General features: G+C 37.0%; 1 protein-coding gene across 3 annotated transcripts; it reads left to right on the top strand.

Annotated features, from left to right (window-relative positions):
* Positions 1-14,679: 14,679 nt before the first annotated feature.
* LOC121855517 (transcriptional adapter 3-A-like) lies at positions 14,680-23,987 on the top strand. 3 transcript variants are annotated; one of them, XM_042350493.1, is made up of 12 exons: positions 14,680-14,797; positions 15,073-15,121; positions 16,009-16,269; positions 17,529-17,683; positions 17,985-18,116; positions 18,312-18,488; positions 18,833-18,937; positions 19,548-19,660; positions 20,230-20,327; positions 21,060-21,193; positions 21,700-21,861; positions 22,709-23,987. In XM_042350493.1, the coding sequence occupies exons 3-12, from the start codon at positions 16,011-16,013 to the stop codon at positions 22,853-22,855; spliced, it is 1,482 nt and encodes a 493-aa protein (XP_042206427.1). In that variant the 5' UTR covers positions 14,680-14,797; positions 15,073-15,121; positions 16,009-16,010; the 3' UTR covers positions 22,856-23,987. The 3 variants fall into 3 exon arrangements, with proteins under 3 accessions (XP_042206427.1, XP_042206429.1, XP_042206428.1); XM_042350495.1 differs by having other exon boundaries at positions 14,694-14,797; positions 18,330-18,488; XM_042350494.1 differs by lacking the exon at positions 15,073-15,121 and having other exon boundaries at positions 14,704-14,797.
* The last annotated feature ends 1,599 nt before the right edge of the window (positions 23,988-25,586 follow it).

The raw sequence follows: 25,586 nt of genomic DNA, 5'->3' as shown, positions 1-25,586 counted from the left end.
TACTTCCAAAAAGCTATACATTTTCTGGATGTTAATGATGTTTCTGTAAACGTCAGACAAGTTTTCATTCACAAGCCATGATTCTGGCAGACCAAGAATGCAGGAACAAAGCCACTCTGTTTGTATAGTACAGTACTGTACTACTACCCGCCACAGCGGTTTGACCATAAAGTACTGTTAGTGGTCAAATAATGAGGGGGTAAAAGAGAGGGAAATTACGAGTAAATATAAATAATGGTTTTACAGACCCAACACGACTACTGAAGGCTTTACGGTCCACGTTAGTTAAATTTACATCTCTATAAATAAGATTTACAATTGTCGAGTGTAAAGATTCTTTATTGATAATGTTTTTTTTATAGATTATTTGTTTTATACTGTAATGTAATGGATGGTGTTTAACAGCCAGTCAGTCAGCTCTGGGAATAAAATACTGATCCTGAGTTATTAATTTATTAACTGATCAAAGAGAATTATCTGATGTGATAATGCAGATCATGACCAGGTCTTGGTCAACCTTCATCCTATATATTCGACTGACCACGTGGTAATCAAAGTGCTTCTATAGTACAGTACAGTAATTGACCTCTACACATCAATCTGCGTGGATAATTCAATTACCGTATACAGTACAGTACAGTATATCTAAAGTATCAATGTTATGATAAGCTATCAAATGGCAATTAATAAAGTTGTATTTAGAGCTAAATTCTCAATAACTATGTTAAGCAATATACAACACACCCTCCAAGTCCTTACCCATCACACAGGTGTTAATACTACCTCAGTGTGTGTAGATAGCCAATTTATATTTATGTATTAAATACAAGTGCAGTATCTGGTATTTTATAGACATTTTGGCTGCCCTCAGCACCTGATCCAGTTACACTTTAGTTGAGCATGGAGAAGATAATGTAAGCAAGCTTTTATCTCTCTAATCAACAATATTCAATACAGTACAGTACTGCAATTGTGTCATATGTTTAAATATACTGTACAAGCAGTTTCTCCTCTTTCATTGTTTGATGCAGACTACTGAGTGACAACCTGGAAGTGATTTGGTGAGGAAAGCTTTCTTGCGATCTTTCTTGTGTGGTTTTCATAAGATGTATTGAGAAGTAATGTGTTAATAACAATACAGTATTCTCACATAATCATCATCTATAGACTGCATACATTTTTAGATGACAAAAAACAAAGTACTTTACCAGTACTATACTTCCTTCACTTAACAGTGTTCATTGAAAAAAGAATTTGACACAGGTGTTGAAAACTGCACTCCATCCACACCTCACTACATGTTCCATACACCAAGTACATGTACTGTAGTGTGGTAGTGAAGGAAACATGACTAAGAGACGGAGCTTTATTCCTGACGTTTCTTCACAAGACTTTTTCACGTTATGTAGTACAGTACAATACTGTACAGAATTTGTATCTGCCCAATAAAGATGTCATTTATCTTAGCACAGCTGGCAGTCATTCTAACATGACTGTAACTACACAAAGTTTCCCTACAATTGTGAATATCTTGGAATAATATTTCTACTGTATACACAAGTGAGCAGTGCCTGGGAACAATGGCTTGATACTCCTTCCATAAAGTATACAGCCGGGCCACACCGGATACATTACTGTACTGTACTCAAGCTGGTACAGTATCTTAGAGTAAGATTATAACCCTACCTTCAATAACCAGGACCTCTTCACAAATAGCATGTTGAAGATTTACCTGAAAAGATAAAATAACTATAAATAATCTACGGCTGTACGGTAAACTTAGCCTCTCTCTCTCCATACACTTTATTTCCATATACGTATTGTACAGCACATCGTCATCATGCAAATTAAAGTCTTCACACAGTTATGGCTAATTCTGATTATGCAAATATCATAAGGGAGACACAAGAGGCTGGACTTCTCCAAAGCAGAAGTGTGCGTACAAGATTGGAGAGCACGGTGAATGGTAGGATATTCTGCCGATGGGATGTATGAATTGATAGGGACAAGCAGTGTAGACATCTTATAGCCTAGTGGAAAGGGAACACCATTACTGAGTACATGTGCTGTAGCAGATAAAGAGGACAAATGACAGCAGTGAGCAGAGAATATGTTTACCTATCTCAATTCCAATAATTCTGTGATCTGCATTTAATGGAGTATAATATGAAGGATGACAGTACAGTACTGTATGTGGAGGTTGACTGAGCACAGTAAGCCTGATTAGAAACACAAATAGATCCTCTTTATTCTCTTTCTTCTTATCAGATAACTAAAATGATCAAGTTAGTTTCCTTTTAATTTCATGATAAGGTATCAGTCTCTTAACTATGAAATCTGAGTTAACACTGCATGCTGCTAATTGTTCTATTGTATTATGGTAGCGAGGGTCTTCATGTCAAGGGTGACTTTGAGAACTTCATATCAGAAACAACTAAAGGTACTTTGACACTTCTATTTTAGCTTGTTTCATATGGTGCTACTCCAGTACTCTTAATATTTCCTTTAACAAATCATCATCAGCATCATCACCATTACAGTATTGTTTTATGTCCATTTACCACACTCGTGTGTACAGTATTAGCCACAATTACTGGCACAGTAGCTGACGGCAGATGTCAATGTTGTGCAGTCTCTTGCAGCCTCTCTCATCAGGTTCTTACCTCTGACGTCATTTCTTACAACCTCTCCCGAAGTCATTACTGGCCTATTGCTAACTTTCCTCCTCTCAATATTTCAACTCTCTCTGGTCTCCTTCATTCTCTCCACATCTACGCAAATAGGAATAGATATGCCAATCCTATTTCATCCTGTCTGTGAAATGTGATACCAGCTGATGCTATGGGTTGACTTGAGAATATCCTTTGTGGGGAGCCACACAGTGTGGCTATGGGCATTTCTTTTCCCTTAGGTCCTTCTTTGAGGGATTTTACTATGATTTTGAAGAGTTAAACTGAAAAGCTTGAAACTTAGCTTGTACGTACCGGTATGTATTGGTGGGCAAATAATATACATCCATGCATCATGTCACAAGGACTTCTGATTCTGACAATTTGAGACATCGTCTCCAAAATATCTACCATACAGTACCTCATATACCCTTGTTGCTTCATCCAACCAAGCAGCACATTCATCCAAAAACACAATTCAATTCTCCAGTAATTCATTTACAAAATAATGTCATTTCACTTCTGTTTTTTCAATCAAGAGCATCATGTATGACATCATGAAATGTAAAGTACGTACCTATATTGTACAATATTTTGACGTATTTTATCATATACGTAGTATACTGTAGTGTACTGGTATTCTTTGTTATACGAGTGTTTGCTCTACAAATATTCACATATACACAGTACAGTACAAATACTGTATTCTATCCTTACACCTCTTTCTCACTTCAGTACAGTATTGTATACAAAAGCTATTCTCGCTTATATGAATATGGTCCCTTGAGAAGTGTACCAAATTTATATCTTCGTAATTTACAGTTATGTACTGTAGTTGGGTAGGTTTTGGGTTATACTGTATGTGAACCAAATTATTACGACTTTTTTTTTTTTTGTATGATACAGTACTCGGGTTTTCTTGTCATTAGGGCACAGAACCCCAATTTTCCCGGATGTTATACGATATACAAATATTCACTTAACGAATGGTTTTCAGGGAACCTAACCCATTTCTACCTGTACAGTATTGTACAGGGTATATTTAAATTTTTAAAGCCACCTTAATACAGTACATTTCTTCCCACTTTGAAGTCCTGAGTGAGATCTAGTATTTTTAACTGATGAGATCTGATGACCTGTCAACTAAGCTATGTTCAATTATGGTGTTCTTGGTAACTATGTTTGTACATATCTGTACACATAAATTAAATACTTTAGTTGCTCAATAAGTCATGCTGCCTAATCAACAAATTCACATCCACTTTTTTTCTTTTCACCACTTTAATATACAGTAACTTATTGTACTGTACGTATGTTTCTAGGTTGAAGTTAGATGAAGAGGAACAAATAAATTCCTGCACTGTACCAATTGCTGAGGATGCCACCAGTAAGTTGGGGAGATATTGGAAACATAATGTATTGTCTAATGGTAGACCCTGCTGTCATATGGCATCACAAAAATTGTAAACAAGTCCCAGGTTGCTAATCTGACTTTCTGCCTCATATGCATACAATTGCAGGGTCTCAATTGTTTCTCTTACCATTGACAACACAACATACATACAGTACAGTATATTGTTTCTCACTCTTGATCTTTTTTTTCATTTTTGTATTTCTTTATGGTTCTTCATTTTATTTTTATTATTATTATTATTATTATTATTATTATTATTATTATTACTATTATTACATTTTCACCCCCCAGGCCCTGATGCGGGTCAGTGACCTGAGCCTGGGTGGGCTAATTCCCGTAAAAAAAAAAAAGTGAAACCTAATCAGAGTAGCAGCAGCAATCAACATAAGAAAACTATTATATCAACGGGAAACTTCAACAAATTGTTCCTATAAATCAATTATAATGTTAAACAGTAAAGTACTACAGCATACCTAATGTCTAAATGTTGTGTTCAAGTTGGAGAGGCTCTTAACAGGTGAATATGTGAGGTTAAACTCCAAAAGATTTGGAAGATAAGAAAGAAATACTGTAGCTATGATTTGATTTTCTCAACTTCATCACATAGCCTGATCACCATTGGTATACAGGTAATACAGTACTACACTGTACAGTACAGTACAATACTTAATTTTGCTACCTGGTTCAGTTATACCCATCTGGAGGTTTTCATACTGCTGGCCTTGATCATTGAGGTACTACACAGTATTGTACACTGTACTGTATCCTGTACATCCATTCTATTTCCAATCTGCAGTATATCTTTAAACAATAATACAAACCTCAGTGCAAATGTGAAACAACATGGAGTTCAGTGCATTACAGCTAAGTACTGTAGCTACTGTGAACAGCATGAGGATTTACTGTCAGTCAAGAGTGGACATAATTTAAGAGGTACAGGATTTAAGGGATATGAAAGATTAGCAAGCTTCCTCTGATAAGTCTATCTTAAGCCAGCGCTCATACCAGAAGTAGCTTTACAAACAACTCTAAAAAAATTTCTGGTTAAAATACTGTACAGGAATATTAGCTCCAAAAACTGTATAGTTACTGTAATGATCTTCACTAATCCTACAAATTTGTCTTGGTTATGACTGGGGATGAAACATCATAAAACAGTACCTACAGCCAACATGTTTAGCCTTGGGTAGTAGCAAAGGAAGCACAAGTGGACATTGAGAAATTCATTCGCGACATGTTAGGATCTTAAAGTCTTCAGAGGAGGATTGTAAGGTTGAAACATGTGGCAATAAAAATTATCAACACCCAATTATGTTTCCCATGCTATCATATTCCCATCTGCTCAAATGGGTCAAATTCATTTCCTGTTTTACCAAGGCAACGAGCTGCCAGCTGCCTACAATGATGTTCAAAGAATTTTCAAGCAGGCTTGGACAAAATTAATTGTATCATGGGAAACTTTAAAATGCTATTGAAAATCTAAGCATGTCAGTACCTGTACTGCCATGCAATTCATGTACTGTAATGCATTAGAGAAAACCATAACACAACCACTACTGTATATCTCCATGTACCATACAGCAGGCGGTTGGACTTTAACTTGATGCCAATCAGAAAAAATATTTCAAACATTCCAGTAAAAAGGCATATATGGTGCATTTATCTAAAGCTTAATATATATATATATATATATATATATATATATATATATATATATATATATATATATATATATATATATATATATATATATATATATATATATATATATATATATATATATTGATTTAAATCAGTTATACCCCTGCCATACAGTACCATATTGTATTTCAACATGTCAAATGCTGTAGCAGAAAATGCAGCATCTAATACTGTACAGTAGTATGTATAGCTACAGTACAGTTCACACACACACCAAAACATGAATGATTATTAAACACTAAGTTGCTACTGTGTCACCTAAACACATAGCTAGTGTACTGTACAAGACCATACAATTCTGTGTGTGGACAAGCATGTACAGTAACCAGATGTACGTTGGCACAAGATTGGATGTGTTAGTTCACAAGAACTTTTAGACCTATCAGCCAAATGACTAACTAAAATTCTTAATTACTGCACAGGTATTACACAGTTTTCAATTTTATTTGCCAATTATTCTTAATTGTAAAAATATTACAAATTAATTTATTTATTATTAAGGTACTGCATAGTAATTCTTTAGAAACAAAATAACTCTTATGCCAATGGTGCATACCATACAAGTACTGTACAGTAATGAATAAAGAGGTAGCTATGTCATTGGCTCAAAGCAACAGACTGTTGATATTTTCATCATCAATTTGACTATTAACCACTATGGCTAATAGGCAAATACGTTGAGCGTTTCTTTTGGTTACGATAAATGAATTATTTTTGGTCCTGTGGCACTTCATTTTACGACTACAGTACTGTTTTACTTTTAGAATTACTGTAGGGTTAAACAGCCAAAAACAATCCTGCATTACTCTACTATCATTGATCAAATAGCCCTGAGCTACCTTAGAGCCAGTCTTCAGTCTAAACAGTCATATAGTAAATGATTAATGAATACTGTACTATAAACAGTGATAACATTAAGAACAAAATTAAAAGATGTAGTAATAACTACAGTTTAGAAACCATTAATAGCAAGGCTAATGATGCATTAACAATAGCTGACACTGTAATGTGTTGTGTTACAGAAACAGCAACATGAGAAAATATGTAATGCAAAACAGCAATAATACAGTACTGTACTTGATCACCAGCACCAAACACAGTACAAAACAAGTACAGTGCAGTACAATACCATACGGTAATATCAACCATATCCCCAAATACTGTACAGCCAAAATAGAAAAGAAAGCCACACACATTATACCTGTATTATAAGAATGGCAGTAAAAATAAAGAAAAAATGCTGTAAAAGTTACAGGAAACAGCAAAAAGAGCAGTAATACAAAAAGGTATGGTACAGCAAAAGTGGCACTGTAATACCATGTGTCACAAGGTACAGTACTGTGCAATAAAAACAGGAGTACTGCAATATACCTGTACTTTATAAACATAATTAAGGGTACAACAAAAACAGTACCAGCATTTCACAGCAAGAACAGGAAACAGCAGTAACAAAATACAACCCAAAAATAGCAACAAGATACTTAACAGCAAATAGTAAAAGAACTACCATATCAACAGCTGCAATAGATAAAAGCCATAAAGGAAATAATGCAACAATATCAGCAGATACTGTACAGCAATATGGACACCAATACAAAAATCACAGCAAACAGCAGCAATAACAGCAAAGGCAGGAAAAGAAATCCCCAAAATACCATACATCAGTAATGGTACCACCAGTTAGGGAAGTGAGACAAATTTCAGCAACAAACATCGTCAAAGAAACTGAAAATGCAGTATTAGAAAGTGTAATACATACATTAGCAGTTGTCTTAGATACAGCTACAACAGCAGAAACCCAGCATTAGATACAAGAAGCACAAAAAATGACAGCAGACAGACAACAGTGATGGTGACAACAATGAACATACCATACTGTATATATTATAAAAGATACCATACAGTAACAGAAGTATAAATACAGCAACAACAGCAGTAGATACAGCAAACATTAATGACTGATACTGAACAGTCGTTGTAGATACGGCACCAGAACCAACAACTACAGATAATGCAGAATAAAAATTACTGAAACAGCCAAAATATGATAGATACCTGGATAACCCAGGTGATTGTCCTTAAAATACAATGTTACTTTAAGGACAATATTACAGCAGAACAGCACACACAAGAGTTATGACAGTAAAATGACGACTACAAGTGTTGACATCACTAAAACATGTTGCAACAGATTAAGATAAGAGAAATGTTCAAAATTAAGGCAGGAACCTCAACTTTAATATTTTTTAGAGAACTTTGAAGACTTATCTGTATTTGTTTTAGATCACAGAACACAAACCTGGTGGTGGAACACATGAAAAACAAACATTTGCAAACACACAAACATGACATTTCCAATCTCCAAGTGAAGAACAAAAACACCCTCCACAGGATGTCTAAGGAGGCACAGGAACTGAACCAAACATAGAAGGCAACTCAAGCCAATCAAGTCTAAGGATCTCGTGTGATTTTTCAGTTATTACTTTGGTCTGTTCACATAACATGGTATCCCTGAGTGAGTTTTGCTGACGAGATTGCAAAATTAAAAACGCACTCTTGTAACTTCAAACTCTTTCCCTTGCTCCCACACCAGTCTGTGTATTAGAATACCTGTAATCATGTCAGGAAAGACATCACAAAATAACAAGTTACATTAGTATCGTTTTCCTTTGCCTAGACCACAGCAACAGTGAACACAACAAACACAGCAAGAACAGCACCCGAATCAGCAGAATTGACAGCACCTGGTAGGCTTCAGCAGTAGTAAGAGAAAATGATATTGCAATTACAATAATCAACAATAATACACCAGCAGGAATAACAAGCAGCAGAAACAGCAACAATAAATTAAGCAAGAGCAGCAGCAGACACTTAAACAATAGCTGCAGCAGCACCACACACCGTCTACTGCAGCAGTCGATAACAGCAACAAGGACACAGCCGTCACAACTGCCAAAACAGGAATAACAGCAAAATGTATGACAATAATAACAATATATGTAGGTAAATGCAACACTCATTTACAGCAGGAGGGAGTCGATACAGCAGGAGGAACAGCAGCACATAGAGGAGGAACAGCGGTATGGTGTCGCCCACACATGGAGGCTGTCAAACTGCTGCTGCCGCCCCGTTATAACCTCTAAAACTAGGGCGTAGGCGGGGCTGTTGAGTGTGCCAGGGTACCCCAGGTGGGCAGGGGGTGCTGCAGGAGGGCTGGGGCACCTACAAGGGCCACAAGATACAGTAGAGGCGACGCGGCATCACACTCCACCTCTGATCGATTGGACAAATGGTAGATGATTGAATGCAAAATGAATTCACCTGCGTCTCCCACTCACCTCTGGACGTCACAGGGGTCGCCAGCGTCCTCCGCGGCTCTGATACTTCACCGTGGCGAGTTAAATAACGCACAGGCACTACTAGGAGGCTAAATCAACACACAGACAGTGAGAGTAACAAGAAACACCACCTCACTCACTGGCACTGCGAGCGACACTCCGCCATGTTAGACACACTGTTACCATGACCAGTCCACTAGGGCGTCTATATCTGGTGATTATTTATTTTTTTCTAGATGGATAACAAGAAATTAAATATTTTTTCTGAATATATTTTATCTTTATTATATCTGAATAAAAAATATATACGTGTTACCAGACTCTCAACTCATGCCAATGTTGAAGAGAGCTGTGATGCTGATCTGGTAACGATAGGGCGGGGCCAAACGAGTTGTTCCGAGGCCTGCCATTGGTCGGCCGCGTCACTGACACTAAGAGCCTAAACACAACTTATTTATCAAACTTGTGCTAATAAAACACAACATTTATCACTATTAACACAAGTTTGATTTCCATATACGGCTTACTAAGATGACTTATTAGTATACTTTAAAATACGCACTTTACCTGCGAGAGATAGATGAAAATATAAGGTAATCAATAATATATTAGAAAGAAGTGCCAGTTTCCTGTGATCAATAAAAGTCCCATTATGACATTCGCATTCTTTATACCTCTTGTTCTGTCACGATGAAAGTGTATAAAAAAAACGCCATTTGATGCAGAATATAATTCGACACATTATGATACTTATTATATTTCATCGGAAGAATATTTAAATAAAAATCAAATTTCAATTCAAGGAAATACCCGTTTAAATGGAGCTGTACATTGTATGTTAATTCCATGTTAATCCGCGTATTGCCTCGATATTAAAGATAGGATTCAATTAATTTCCATACAACAGATGCTAAGATTACGAAAATGTATGATTATGTTCTTGTACTGTACTTATGTAGCCTATGTAGTAAGGTAATATGTCTTTATGAGCGTATGTGTGTGTCACACGGCCGAGTCGCCGACACACGAGTTCTACACATTAACACCTCACCCCCACACATCATCAATTCACACCCCCCACATCATCAGTCAACATCCCCATTCATCGACATCATCACACATTACTACTACCAATACACATCACCGTAAAACATACCACTCCGACACATCCCACCTCAACACAGCACCATAACACGTCACCCCATCCCCACACACCACCACTACACATCCCATCTCACCCAGACACATCACAACTATATAATAACACCCCCCATCACCACACATCACCCCAACCCCCACACACCACTACCACACTACATCACCAGTTCACCACACATCACCACCACCACACTACATCATCACACATCGCCACCATCACCACCACTACCACTCCATCATCACACATCCCCATCACTACACATCACAATCATCACAATCATTACTCTATTTACCTGATGGCCAGTTGAGCATCCACTAGAAGTTGTCATGTCGAAGGAATGAGGCCAGTGACCTGTGTAGCATCCCTCCATTGTTCTTGAATAATTTTATCAAGTGCTATTATTGAAGGCCAGTGGTGTTCTTGCGTCCACAGCTTGGGATGGTAGACCGTTCCATAGGTCTACCACCCTTTCTGTGAAAAGGTGTTTTTTTGTGTTCATTCTGCATGAGAACTTGGAGAGTTTGTAGTTTTATCCCCTCGTTTTGGTGGTGCGTGACATCACAAAGAAATTACTCAGGTTCACGTTTTCCATGCCTTTCAGGATTTTGAATGTTTTAATGCCCCCCCACCCCCAACCAAGCCTCAGGAAAGATTTTGTTCGGAGCGCTCTCCCCCTGTAAGAAAATTTTATATTAGAGTGAAAGGCCTACGGCATGTAATAATCCTATATATCAACCATGATAAACAGTGGGATATCAAAATTGCAAGGTCGGCATGCCCTTACGGGAGCGGTGCGTGTCCGTTTGTCCATCTGTCGTTCATCATCAAATATGAGATGAAAGGTCAATTTGAGAGCATTGTTACACTGCTGGAGACTGCGGTGACCTTGTCTTTTTTTTTTGCATATTGTCAAATTTGACCTGGATCTTAATTAACTGCGATTTTTTGGCAAACCTGTCTGTAAGGAACCAACAGTCTCTTTCAAGGAGATTAGGAAAATCTTCAAAAATAGACAATCTTTAAAGATATATTATGGACATAGTGAACAGTAATTCCCCAATAAGTTATACGTTATTTGTCCACACTAAACAACTAATTCCAATTAAGTTCTTTTTGTTTGCTTACTCTTTATTTTCCTAAGTTTGGAAAACACTTCATTTGTTTTTTTCTCTTTCCTTTACATTTCTAGTTAATCCATACGTGTTCTCAATAAATGGTTGTTGTAGCCATTTTTTTCTTTCCTTTATTCTGATATGTTTGGCAGTAAAATATAAAATATTCCAAATCTTTTAGTTCATTGTTTCACTTAATGCGTTTATGTGATTTCCCTTGTGAATGATTTTCCTACATTAAGTGGTAGCGTTTGGTTTTGCATACAGTATACGCTATTGTCGCAAGTATATTATAAAGATGACTTTTTATTGCTACAACTTAATGCAAATAAATTCGTATGAGGTAAAATTCCTGTGTACCTTCGTAACAGAACCAAATTATACTTAAAGTAGGTTAGGTGAGGTGAGGTTTTCTATTAAGTTATTCAATTCATTTATATGTATGAGTTTACTGATGTTCTACACTTCAGGGGCTTCCAAGCATTTTCCAGTGCGATCCTATCTATAGTGATGACGTCTCCAGTGTGACCCCAAGACACAGACAGAGAGGAAGCTGTTCGAATTAAACGTCTTCCTTACACACACACACGAGATAGACAGAGGGGAAGACGTTCTATAATAAAAGTCATCCACACAAACACACCCAGGATACAGAGAGATAAGGCGCACCTTCCTAACATGATTCAACCATCCTTTAACCAGTCCCCAACCGGACACTTCCAAGACACAAAAACCTCAACATCCTGAAGCCTTCTTATTATTTCACTACATAAACAAAGAACTCTCAACCACCAAAAATGCACAATAAAAAAAAAATTTCTCCCATGTTATAAGATTATTCACGATTGTATTGGCTTGAAAACTATTAAGTGTAATAAAATAATAATAATAATAATAATTATAGGTTTATTAAAAAAGTTCTGCAGCCCGAAGGATGAAAATATACATGTGTGTGTGTATGTGTAAATGATGAATCAGTTCTTGACATGTTTTTTTGTCAGACAACTTTACTGGGGATGCATAGAATAAATACGGCATATATTTATACGTGTTTAACTGTAAAACAAATAAGGAAAATGTATTACATAATTGAGAAGTGCAGAAGTAAACACTGGTTGAAACAGGTTACAACTAGGGCATGTCTATAACTGGGGTATAATTAGGGGCCGTGGTTAAGCAACTTAGCCTACAGTTTTTTATAATAGGTTGGTTTGATTATACGGTTACGGTAATATTTCGTATATAAACAGCCGGGAGTATTTTCAGGTACTTGGTATCATTATAGTTTTGTGATAAATAATTTAATGAATAAACTATACTTAACCTAACCTAACGTAACCTAACCTAAAGAAACGTAACCTGACTTACCTAACCTAACTTCCCTAACCTAACCTAACTTACCCAACGATATGAAGGTCCCTATATACCCCACGTCAGTTCAGGTCACGCACTTGGTAGACTGCACGCTATATTGGCACCAACAATACTCGTAATAGTACAGTATTTATATACCTGTAATGGAAGACGAGGGGGGGTGTCCAGTGCCTCCCACCCTTCCTGCGGGCTCTACTGCCTTTACTTAATAGTGTCTGTGCTGTATTGCCCACTGATGACGTCATCTTGGGTCAACGCCGTAACTCTTGTATACCTTGCTGTTTAACACTGATGATGTAGCGTGGTGTATGTGTCCAGTAGTCTAGTTTCTCTTTGTTGGGCTCACATACATGTAGGAGATCTCGCACTAAGGATAGAGGTGAGAAAGGAAACTCACAATGGCGTTTTCTTTATATATACGTATTATATGTAGGCCTACAGAGCAGTCAGGTGCTGGGAAGTTGCGGCTTGGTAGAGGAGGTCTTCTCTGTTGTCTGCCCTCCTGGCGAGGCATGGGGGTCTTTACAGTATATCTTTCTGCCGGATCGAAAGTTGAAGTGCAAAGATGAGAAACTCTGCTGATTGGCTGATATGACGGCGGCAACTGACCAATCACCGCGCAGTTTGAACGCAAGGGCTGATTTGTGGAAATCTCCGCTGATTGGCTGGGAAGCGGACGGCATGTGGCCAATCAGCAGCTGTAGGGGAGTTGTTGAGATTGTCGGACCATAGTCCGACACGGGCCTTTGGCCCTTTGCCTGTAGGCGGCCCATTTGGTGGTTCCGGCTAGAGCTCTTGAAGCAGCCAGACCGGAATTGGGATTTGGGGATGGAGGTTGTCCTACCTGCAGATATGAAAGGATACTGCAGTGCGTGCGAACCCTCAGTCAGTGAGCGCTTACCACCAACCCCCACTCTTAGAAGTGGTCAGTTTCGGAGTGGCGCGCCCCCCGAACTGGGGTCCGCACTTGCTGGGGAGGATACTTCCAAGCTATCTGGGTGGTGGGTATCGTGTGATGACCAGGAGAAGGAGGTGAATGTGGTTTGTTTTGGCCTTTCGGGTTAGAGTGGCCGCTTATGGTCAGAAATCTCACCCCTTAGGGGTGAGAGTGTGTAATGGTTACCCTGTGGAGGCATGGGATGTTTGGTTCACACTCAGGATGGGATGGAGAAAGGAAACTCACAATGTGCTCTCTGTATACATGTTGTATTGCAGCTTGGTGCTGGGAAGTGGCAGCGTGGTTACAAGCGTGATGTAGAGAGAGCTGGTTGGTGAGGGTGCTCAGAGGACAGCTTGTGGGTCGCCATGCTCGCCGGCGGGAGCGAGGGCCGCCAGGCAGCGGCGGAGGTGGTGTAGCTTGCTGCGGCTGTAGCTAGAAGAAGAGAGAGGTCACCACGAGGTCAGGTCTTAAATAGCGGGGGTAGGCGTGGCTTAGTAGTTGACCTCCGTGGTGTATGGCGCCGCTGGTTGACCCAGACCACGAGGCACACACTGGGGAATTCACGGGGTCGGCTACTCAGCGACAAACAGCGTTTGTAGGGGAGGAACCCACTACAACCCCATAGTGGGCAGACGGTCATAATGACAATAAATATAATTTAACCTGATGTCCGAGATCCGCCATGCATAAACAAACGCATATACGTAATACACAAACATCCTTCCACACCTTAACAGACTGACATAAGCCCAAACAATAAACAGTTACGCTGACATTTCTGTGAGAAGGGTGTGACGAACATAGTGATATCATTCTTTTATAGTGTTATATTATCAAAAAGTTTATTATATTTTAAAATGAATCTCAATTATTTTTTAATTAATAATATTATTGCTTATATATTTACTATTCTGATATGCTTTTCAATATTTTTCAAGAACAATTATTTTAATCTTAAATATAATAAACTTAAAGGACGACACCTGCAGCTGGCTCTCGCAGAACGCGGCGGCCAGAAGCGACCCTGGAAAAGTGTAAACAATTATTGACTATTGGCGCCTTAGTGAGGAATTTCGCCCAAACTATCAATGTAAGACAAAACTTTCCCTACATTTTATCTGTCTACAAGTTTTGGAGTTATTTTAGACTTAGATTGCTGCTTAGATGTGAAGTTTGTGTACAATTAGCGGTCATATTTATATAAATTCTTCTGGCAGTTCCTGAAATCCAACTGTTGATATATATTTTTTTTCCTGAAGTGACATTTAGATAAACAGTGTGGTAATATGCTTAGATTTTTTATTGACTTATTGATAATGCTAAATTTAAAGGGGAAGTGTTACTAACATCTGTATTATTTTACAGGGAACTAAAGCTTTGACCTGTTGTGATTTCCATCTAGTAGACAGATAAGGTGAGGATAATATAGTTAAATGCAGTATTATAGGTGTACTCTATAACAGGTTCCAAGGGTACTCGACACCTTTAGATTTTTTTCTGTTGAAGATAAGCTTTTTTTTTACCCTTCCAAGAATATTCCTAAAAATGTAGTATTTGTAATTTTATTTTTGCAGTTATTTTGCATCCTTAACACTAATCTATTTTGGTTATTGTCCATATTAGTTGTGCACCTTAACTACTTACTGTTGGACATTTTCCCATAGACTATAAAGGCTTTTTTACTTCATGAAATCAATGAAAAGTGCACGAGTAATATGTTTTGAATAATATACATTTTATGATTTTTTGTTTCTGAATACAATTCTATGAGTGCTTCCTCCAACCATGTGACTATGACTCTCTCTATTTTCCTGAAGGCTGAATGGCTCCTTTCATAGATGTATTTTTTGTTGTTGTTCCCGCTAAGATGTTAATAGAAAATAATTTAGTTTACCATAGGTTAGGTTTGGGTATTGCTGTCGGACTGTTTTGATTTGGGAAATTTGTAAATTAAGTTATCTGTTTTATCTTAGCAGCAGGATTATCTCCCGTGTATAGGTTTATCCCATACAGTAGGATAATGTGTTAGATCTATGTAACACAGTGCAATAATATCTCCAACCTTTGCAGTGTACATAAAATAAGGTCTGAGAACTTAGTAAAAAAATTTGGGAAATAATAGCTAAGCATGTTCAACTACTGTACTATAAAACACTTACATAACCACGTCTTCAAAGCAGTGTATTTATTGTTTAATATTTACGTGCAATTGTTACCTGTACAAGCATCTTAGGAGAATATTGATACCACAAGGGTTAAAGTAAACTTTTTGGATAATTTGTACAAGATCATTTCTTCCAGGAATGATGCCCCCCTCGCCGAGCAAGTCTAAAAGCGTCCACAAATCTTCGGGTAAATTATTCCGTCACAAAGACAAGGAACGCTCAGGAAGTAGTGGCAGCAGCAGTGGCAGTAGTGGGAATAATGGAAGCAGTAGCAGCAGCAGCAGTAGTAGCAGCAGCAGTAAACGAGATGAACCAATGGAACTGAAGGACTGTCCCCTGAGCCTACCAATAGTTGGGTCATTGGACCACGCTCGATCACTACCTCGTTACACAGCATGTAAGTACACAGTTGAATGTATTTGTATATCCTCAAAATGTGTTAGTGAAACTGGTACAAAATTATCCCACACTAACTGCACTGGATACAAGAATATACCATCATGGCTTGTTGTAATGAGGTATTTATATAATATGTTTATCATGCAGCTCCAATTGTATAGATGCGGAAGTAGGCTTCCATGTAAGTGGAAAAGATTTTCAGAGGGAGGGTCATCCAAAATCCATTTTCCAAAATAAAGGAAAATTCAACAAGTTTATGCCGACCATTTCATTTAAATTGTACACTTAACTTAAAATCCACTTCTGGAAATAATTGAAATTTTTTTCTGAAACTGGTGGTTGTAATCTTACCCAGCTCTACAGTACTGTAGATGCCATCCAAGTTTATGTATGATCATCTTAGGAGGAAAATAATGTACAGATAGACAGGAGACCAGTTCGGAATAGATGGCATCTACTCTAGTTCATTTTGGTGGAAGCATTTTTATCCATCCTGGCAGCTGTTAGTATTGTTATGAATCTTTTGTCTGATGCCTGTATGGACACCTTTTGTTTGTACTGTATATTTTGTCTTGTAATACAATATCTCCAAAAATTGTCAATAGATAAACACTTACGGTACTTTGCTTACACAACTAATACAACCTGCAGCTACCTTTCTTTGTATCTTCTGCTACCTATTGTGCATCTCATTTCCTGACAATTCTTGTTTGCCTTATTTATTGTCTACTCATTCTTTATTTTCCTCATTTCCTGATTACTGCTTTAACTTTCATTGTTTATTTACTCTTGGAACTCTCCAGTAAATTAACCCTCTGGTACTTATGGTCAGAAATCTCACCCCTTAGCACTCTTTTGATGCAGTTTGTGTCGGTATAAGGATTTTTATTTTTTATTTATTTTTAATTATTTTTTTTTTTTATAATAAACATTGGGTTGAGTGATCCAGACCCGAATTGCACCGTTGAAGATGCATCTGTCAGCCAACGAGGCTAGTGGAAGAAATTTAGGTGGTTGAGGGCAGGTTCATTATTCTGTTCACGGGAGAGGTGCTCACATTATGATAACCTAGGCATAATTCTTCTGCTGAATGTTGAGTGTTTGTCAGTGCATAACGAACATGTTGTTGCATTCATGTATAATAATTGTAACTATTTATTCATTGCACTGGTACTTACCGCCATGTTAATACCACAGTTTAATTTGATTTATAAAATACCAATAACTGTACCTCTCAAGATGCCAATCTCTCCACAGTGGTGAATGCGGAAGGGGTGTCCATGGAGGAACTAGACGGTCTTCAGTTAGAGCTGGAGTTGCTGCTGTCATCAGTCTTGGTTCGGCAAATGGCGCTCAACAACCAGCTGTCCATCATTTACCAGCTGGAGAAAGGCAAATATGTACCTAAGCCTGTGAGTAATGTTATGTCTTTATTGTATTCATTTTACTTATCCTCTTTGTTGATATTCTGTTTGTGGCTGTTATCATTGTCTTTGTTATTTTAGTTTGCATCTTTGGTTTGTCAATGATTTGTTTTTCTTCATCCTATTTATTTTTTTTTTTCATTAATTATTTTCTTTCTCCTCTTGGCTCTCTAAACACTCGGTAAACATTTGTGAGACTTATGAGATACCATTAATGTTTATAAACTTGGTAAATCTTATGTGAGTATTAATTTATTTTTGACACTCATGGCTTTTGTTTGTGACTCAGCCTGTGTCTCCGGGTAAGAAGATGAAGCGGGAGGACGGTGAGAGGCCGTCCAAGAAGATGAAGGACTCCAGCGGAAAGTCCCGAGATGTTCTGTCCTCGCCTGGGCCTCCTCCTGGAGTTAAGCCACCCAAGGTAAGGTTTATTGACACACAACACATTTATTTTGTTTATTCTCATGGCATGTTCATCATGCTGAAATTGATACTCGGGGAAACTTGAATGAACTAAATTTTCATATTATGTTGATTGATTATGATAAATAGACAACTGAATATATACATTACCAGTATAATCACTATTTTCTAAAACTAATTATTTTTATGATAGTTTTTGTCATGTCATCAGGTTAAATGCTCTGTCCAGAAATATGAACCAGTATTTGATGTGCCAGACTTGGGTCCCCCAGAGCAACCTAAACCGCCTCCACCAAAGAATGACATCACTAACCGTTTCTGGGCCTATGTGGAGCAGTACTGTCAGGAGATTACTGTTGATGATATAAAGGTAAGTTGTGTTGTGGTACCACTGGCTGTAATGAATTGCCAGTTTTTAGTTTGTAACAACCAAGAATATAACATTATCCTCCTGATGACATATGTTCAGGGAGATATAGGTGTCTCTCTGGCTGTCTGTCTTTATATCTGTACACAAATAGTTTCTTTACATAAACTAATCTTATAAAACCTAGTTAGAATATATTATTGGGCATCTTTGTTAGGTGCATTAAAATATTGTCTTTGGTAGTTAATTAAGTTCCTGTATAGGTAGGAATTGGAGTGCACCAATAATTGAGTACAAACATACCAATATATTCTTGGGAGTGTTGATGCAGTATTGTTGTTCACCAGGTACTAGAGGACCTGATCAACAGTCCTAATGATGACAGCGACTACTTTAAGACGCCTCCACTAGGGCGTCACTACACTCTGCGCTGGGCTCAGGAAGATCTGCAGGTGAGACAAATTGGATTACAGTACAGTACTTGGGACCAAAGCTGTGCCAGATTTTTAAAGGGTTTTACTTTTCTCACAGTATTTTTTTACTTGCTTGGCAATATTGACACTGTTAAAGTTATTAAGTCTTTCTTTTCTGTAGAATTAACATTAATATATAGAGCTCTATCTATATACACAGATATGTAGATTGTGTGTACATTATGAAAGGGTACTTACAAATGCTGGGCTGGAGAAAGACTGCAGGCTCCATTTACTATAAGAGTAAACATTCATGTTAAACTTAACTATTTTGCAACATGGTGAATATAATTGACTGAAGTTCAGATTTCTTAAAAATAATTATGTAGATCCTTGAAAATTCTGGTTTGTTAAGTGTAGGATATTAAGAGTATATTGTACAACAGTTGGAGAAAGGCAAGCACTTAGAAGCACCATTTTCTCCATCCTACCTGGGGCATCCATGTTAAATTTAGGTGTACAATTGAATTTTACAGTACAGTAGTGACAGCTTGAGTGCTATGAACAGGCCAAATCTATTTTCCTCCCCAAAACATTATTTAATGTCTTTAAAGATAATAGTTATGTTCATTAAGGTGTTTTTCCCCAGGATGAACAGAAGGAAGGAATGAAGCTGGCAGAAGGGAAGAAGAAGGGCGTCAAGGGGGATTCGGGTAATTCTGACTTGTCTGACAAACTCCTGAAGGAAGTAGATATGAACGGGTAAGTTCTACTTGTGTGCGGCTGCTAGGGCACATTTGTGTAATGCGTACATCTATAAGGTGAAGGACACTGCTACCAGGACTTTCTTAAACCATGCACCAAGGCACACTTGTAATATGCAACATCAAAAACAAAGGCACTAAGACAGTTTCTGTTTGGCATTCACCTGTACCCATTTTGCTTCCATCTGGTACATTGCTACTTTGTTTTTTCTCATATCCATGAATTTCACCTGCTTCCTCTCTTCTAGTACTGGTTTCTGATACTCTTGAAAGACATTAACAAATGCTTAAGAGTTAATTAGCAGCAGTGAAATTTTAAATGTTACTTAACAGCAATAAGTTTAAATATCACATCACAGCAGTAAGAGTTTAAATGTTACTTAACAGCAATCTAGGTCAAAATATTATGTAGCACCAGTAAGAGTTCAGATGCTAATAGAACTAGTTTTACTTAAAGGACTTAATCACACTCAAGGAGACAATAGAAAGAAGCAGAAGCTAAAACTTACATACTTTTCACCTTTTAAGGACATCTAATATTGACTGTGTGTACTGTATTATCTTCAGGTGCAGTGATGACGTTGCACCACTTGGTCCCCTGACACAGAGGTTAATTGCTGGTCTAGTGGAGGAGAACGTCTTGGTTTCTGATATTGAGAACAAAGGTGAAAATATTTGCCTCTGTATTTGGCTTAGAGTACTGGCTTAAAATTTTATGTAATGTTTTCAACTAACCTGGATTAATATTTTTAGTGTGCATTCAGCATATTACTGAAGAAAAAAATCTCTTGCTTCATTTAGGAGATATTATTCCATTTCATATGCTCACATTATGTTAAGATTGAAGGCAGAATTTTTTCCTTTTGTAGACTATAAACAAATCCGATATTTAAAATATCCATATGTGGTAAAGCCACCTAAAAATTTCACTTATCTATTTATTATCTTTGCTATTCTTCAACTTTTTTGTTGGGTGGATCAAGGGGCACAGGAAGTACAATGAAGGAGGGAAATAATAAAATGGTGTAAGATAAATGTAGAGAGCAAAAGGAAAGGGATTGCATATCAAGAAACTATATTGTATGCTCTACAAATTTATAAAATTCCTTTGCATGAAGCTGACTGGAAATAGTGTCCCTTAATGTTTGTGGGTTTGATTTGATTCTTTCATAAAACAAAAATTTACTTTATTTATCAATCTTCATAAAGTGATTTGTCTTTCTTTAATTTTTGTGGTACCTTGAGTATGTACTGCATGTACAGTACAGTACAGTACAGTGCTGTACAATACATGCTTATAACTTACATTTCAGATTTACTTTCAGAGATGCAGTGATAGAATTTATAGTTTTATCATTTGCCTCCTTTATAAATTTTTGTGTTCTTTATTTTTACAGGAGTTGATGGGTTAGGCCATACACGACCAGGCTTAATCAAATCGTTGGGTCTCGGTAGTGCATCCAGCCTGGAGAAGCGAATAAAGAAAGAACTCCAGGAACAAGGGGTTATGGAGACAGACTATGGAAATGAGGTCAGTGTGTGTGAAAGTGTTGGGATGGATTATAAATAAGCTTCAGTTCCTAAATACATTTTTAAGGTTACTAGAGATCAATGCTGTGAAAAATAGCCATAAAGACCCATCAAGGGGAGGGTGCGTGACTGGGTACCCTCCCCTTAAGTATGTGCCTGACTCATAACTATACAGTAATACACTGTAACTGTGGAGTTAACAGTTTTTAGTCTTGGATTTAGTGAGCTTACGTAATACATTTGGGTACTAGAACACCCTATTTTTTTCTCATAAACTATTAACTTTCATTTTTATTGATTCCACTTCCTCAACATTCACTAGGAATGTCACCTCCATGTAATTAGTAGTTAATTGTACAGTACTGTGATCCAAGTTATTGGGAAAGCTTGATATGTATCCATTCTGATTTCAATATGAGAAGTAACTTGTTGTCATACACAGTATATATGTGGTTTGTGATTTAGTGTAGAGATATATAGTATTAAAGACCTTTTATACATTTCCAGGATGACGATGATGAAATTCTATCAGAGCTACGGAGATGCCAGTCTGAGCTTCGTGCAGTTTCAGCTCATAATGTAACACAACTAACCCGCTTGCTAAATCTTGCCCGCGAGTCGCTGGTACGCCATGATCTTAAAAAGAGACTCCGGGACTCAGATCAGAAGGTGAGGTGATTGGGCTCTTTAAAACAAATTCTTAAGTAATGAGGTAATATAAAACAACACCAAGAGGCAGGAGTTGTAATAGCAACACTAACTCAGGAATTTCAGATTGAGAAAGAAAAATGAATGATGCTATCAGGACCTTAACCTTAACTAATTTAAGGTAAGATATTAAGTAGTGTGGAAGGAGTTGATGTGGAGAAGTATTAGTTATACCTGCAGAAGGTCAGAGGAGGAGAGAAAATGAATAAGAAGAAAAGGTGTTTGAGGAAGTGAGGACTCCTGGGAGGAAAACTCCATATGGAATCTTTTGGCAGGCAAATGAGAAAGATAATACCATGACATGAGGGAATAATAAAGAATGAAACTGGTGAGCATATGGGAGGTTGGACCAAGGAAGAGGATCCAAGAAGGTTCATGTGAGATACTGAAATATAGAGGAATGTCAGTTATTGTCCATCCTGCTGCTGTACTGAGATGTTGTGTATTTGATACTGTATACATTATTGCTAGATGGGTCACTGCTAATAGAAATTTGAGTAGTTTGTGCCATTGTGGATATATTTTAAGAAACAGATGTTGGGAAGATAGAAAAGAATTTAATCTCTGTTGTAAGCAGCTTAATGTTAAAAAGGCATTCCTGTCTTTTATATTTTCCCTCTGTCTTTCTTGATCTTGTAAAGTGTAACACAGGGTGATGAGATTCAAGAGCAACTCAGTCTCCTTTAGTCACTGTCATTAATTTCCTCAAGCTGCCTTATTAAATATGCTCTGCAATGATTTATCCCTTCCACAATAAGTCATATGTAGTTTTTAATTACAGTACAGTACTTTTGTTTTATTTTTTCAGGTGCTGGAGGCATACCGTACAATAGCAGCAGCTCGGCAGAAAAAGAAGACTCCCTCTAAAAAGGACAAAGATATTGCCTGGAAAGCTCTAAAAGATCGTGAGGTCATTGTTAGACAACTAGATTTAGCTTCTAATAATAATTGCTAAATATAGTAATATATTATGAATGTCAGTCATCTTTTGATTTTTTAAGGTATTTAATGTTATTCTTCTCATCAGTTTATCATGGAAAATTCTTGTCATTTTGACTGAGACTGAAAATTTTATCTTAACTTCTTAGTAGTAAAAAAAAATATATCGACAGCTTCATAAAATGTTTATGAGCAAACAGTTCTTATGAATCTGTCTATTAATACCATTGAATGGAAAAACAAAAATGAGACAAATAAATAATAAGGTTTGTAAAATGATACCGGGTATGTTCACAAACAGTTACTTTTGATCATTTTAATACCATAAAAGAGTTTACTGTTGGGTGCTCTTGGGAGTGCTTCACTTAAGCATGTGACGGTTACTCAGTATAGTAATTTTAAGTAGATGCTTCTTCTATTTAAATACAGTATGTAAAATAATGCAATTATTTTTTTAACTTACCGCATTATACAGTCTATGTTTATGTATAGATTAATTAGGATTTGTAAATTGTGTGTATAGAAAAAAGTGGCCAGGAATTGACCTCTTGACTACTGTACTATATTAACAACTGTCATAACTCATAGAAAATTATTGGTTGCTCATTATCATTTACTGAATAATTTTACTAATGCCACTCCATTGGTGAATTCCCTGCTATATTTTCTTTGTGCTTTTCAATGTTTTATATAATCAAACTTGATATCAAACATGAATAGAAAAAAAATATTGCAGTGAATTTACAGATGTGGCATCACTACTGTACTCACTTCTAAACCACTAACCAGTCAATTTGTGTGAATTATGTCAGTAACAAAGAAAGCCAAAAGTGGGTGGAGCTTAGTTGATAGGTCAATTGGTCACAAGGTGTATCCATGTGGACTGTTGAGAAAGTTTTCTCTCTGACAGTCGAGTCATTCAGGGTTGATATTCATAGAACTGAGTGAGGAAGCATGAAAAGGGAATAGAGGATGAATGTGTAACGCTGGTTGGTTGTGAACCAGATTATCATAGAGACTTATTGCATCCTGGACATTGTTCATTTAACTGTCTATGAAACAATATAATCACCAGGGGTTATTTGAACAGACAGTTTTGTGAGGAATCATTTGTCTTATGATGTAATTAAAACTTTAAATATGCAGGCTATAGTATTTTTATTATGCCTTTATACTGTATGCAGAGAGAATCGGGGGTAAACCAGATTTTGGGCCTTGATGTGGATGAGAAGTACTAGGGCAGAACACATCTCTTGATAAAGGAAGAATGTTTGTGTTTGTGAGCTACATTTGTCATGGTATTTTTTTTGGCAAACTTCACAACTTTAGTAAACCTTTGGACTTTACCTTATAAAACTCGGCTCTAAACATTCTCTTATAAACCTCAGAACTTTCCCTATTATACCTCTAAAGTTCTTAATGATATTTGACATATATATAAAGCTCCCTTAGTTTATCTATTAACCCTGAAATTTATTTTTAAATAACCTGAACTTTATTATTATTAAGCTTTTGTGTACAGTCCAGGATTTTAAGACTTCATTTTTTCTGGTAAGCTTATGAACTGTGAAGCATAACAGGAAGATTTCTATCAGCTCCAGGAATGGTCAATTGAATGTCTGCTAAGATTTCAACAATATGAAATGGAAGATGATGCACCAAGGTCATATAAATAATAAGGAGGTATTATATCACATGTTCCAGCAGGATGAAGAAACCTCATTAAATGAAATCAAATGTGAAAAGGATCTAAGTGTGCAGTACTGAAGTTCTTGGATCCTTTTGAGAGGTGAATCATGCAAATGCAAAGATCATACACATACTTACAGTAGATGGTCCTTCCCTCATGAGGCTCTTCAGTGGTGTGGTGATCCCCACTTGGAGTACTGTCTGGTTCCTGAAATATACTAAAGACTGTCAGTTGATTGAGCACATCAAAAGAGGGTAACCAACCTGGTACCAGCACTTACATACCTCGTGTACCAAGATAGATTGGAATACTTTCAATTTCTTGGTTCATACTACAGATTGGCAAAGGGTGATTTAGTAGTTCATAAGCACCTCAAAAGACATTAATCAGTTAGGAGTTTGAATCTGGAGCTAATGGATATATATATATTATATATATATATATATATATATATATATATATATATATATATATATATATATATATATATATATATATATATATATATATACACAGCTCCTCTCTGACTTACGACCTACTCCTACTCGACTTACGACCACCCACACTTACGACCTGCCTCAGTCGTACCAAAATTTTGTCAAATTACGTATTTTCGAGTCCCAACGTCAGTACTGCATAGACAAAATTTTCGTTTGTAATTCACTTTAAAATGGCTGGCAAGCTTAAAAGTGAGAATTTTGTGGTGCTGAGAAGAAAAAGGGACACCCATTTCAGATTTTCTATGCATTATTTAAGCATGTACTGTATAACATATGTTTGTTCCTCATCAATGGAGAGCCTTGGAGGTGAGATCGACTAGTAAGCCGTTATGTGGTGGAATGGTTAATTAAAAAAAAGCTTAACATACAGATACTTTACTATTTTCTCCTCTTTGCCAATGATCGGCTTGTTTAACTACTTGGGCAGTGGGTCACGCTCTGTGTCAACTGACAAGTGCAGATACATTCTGGAGCCAGCAGCACAAGCAGTACTTGCCAACAGTCACCCAAGCGGCTAACGAGCCGATCTGTGGCGAAGATAACAAAAAGTCAGTTGA

Source organism: Homarus americanus, unplaced genomic scaffold (assembly GCF_018991925.1).
Source record: "Homarus americanus isolate GMGI-L3 unplaced genomic scaffold, GMGI_Hamer_2.0 scaffold48406, whole genome shotgun sequence".
Taxonomy (NCBI): Eukaryota; Metazoa; Arthropoda; class Malacostraca; order Decapoda; family Nephropidae; genus Homarus; species Homarus americanus.
The sequence above is the reverse complement of the archived record's forward strand: the minus strand, read 5'-3'. Positions and strand labels throughout refer to the sequence as shown.

What these genes read in the sequence shown, in the direction of transcription:
- LOC121855517 (XM_042350493.1), top strand. Translation starts at nt 16,011, where the DNA reads ATGATGCCCCCCTCGCCGAGCAAGTCTAAAAGCGTCCACAAATCTTCG. An exon ending in ACTACCTCGTTACACAGCAT is followed by an intron (nt 16,270 to 17,528) that starts GTAAGTACACAG and finishes ATCTCTCCACAG; the next exon opens with TGGTGAATGCGGAAGGGGTG. An exon ending in AGACAGACTATGGAAATGAG is followed by an intron (nt 21,194 to 21,699) that starts GTCAGTGTGTGT and finishes ATACATTTCCAG; the next exon opens with GATGACGATGATGAAATTCT.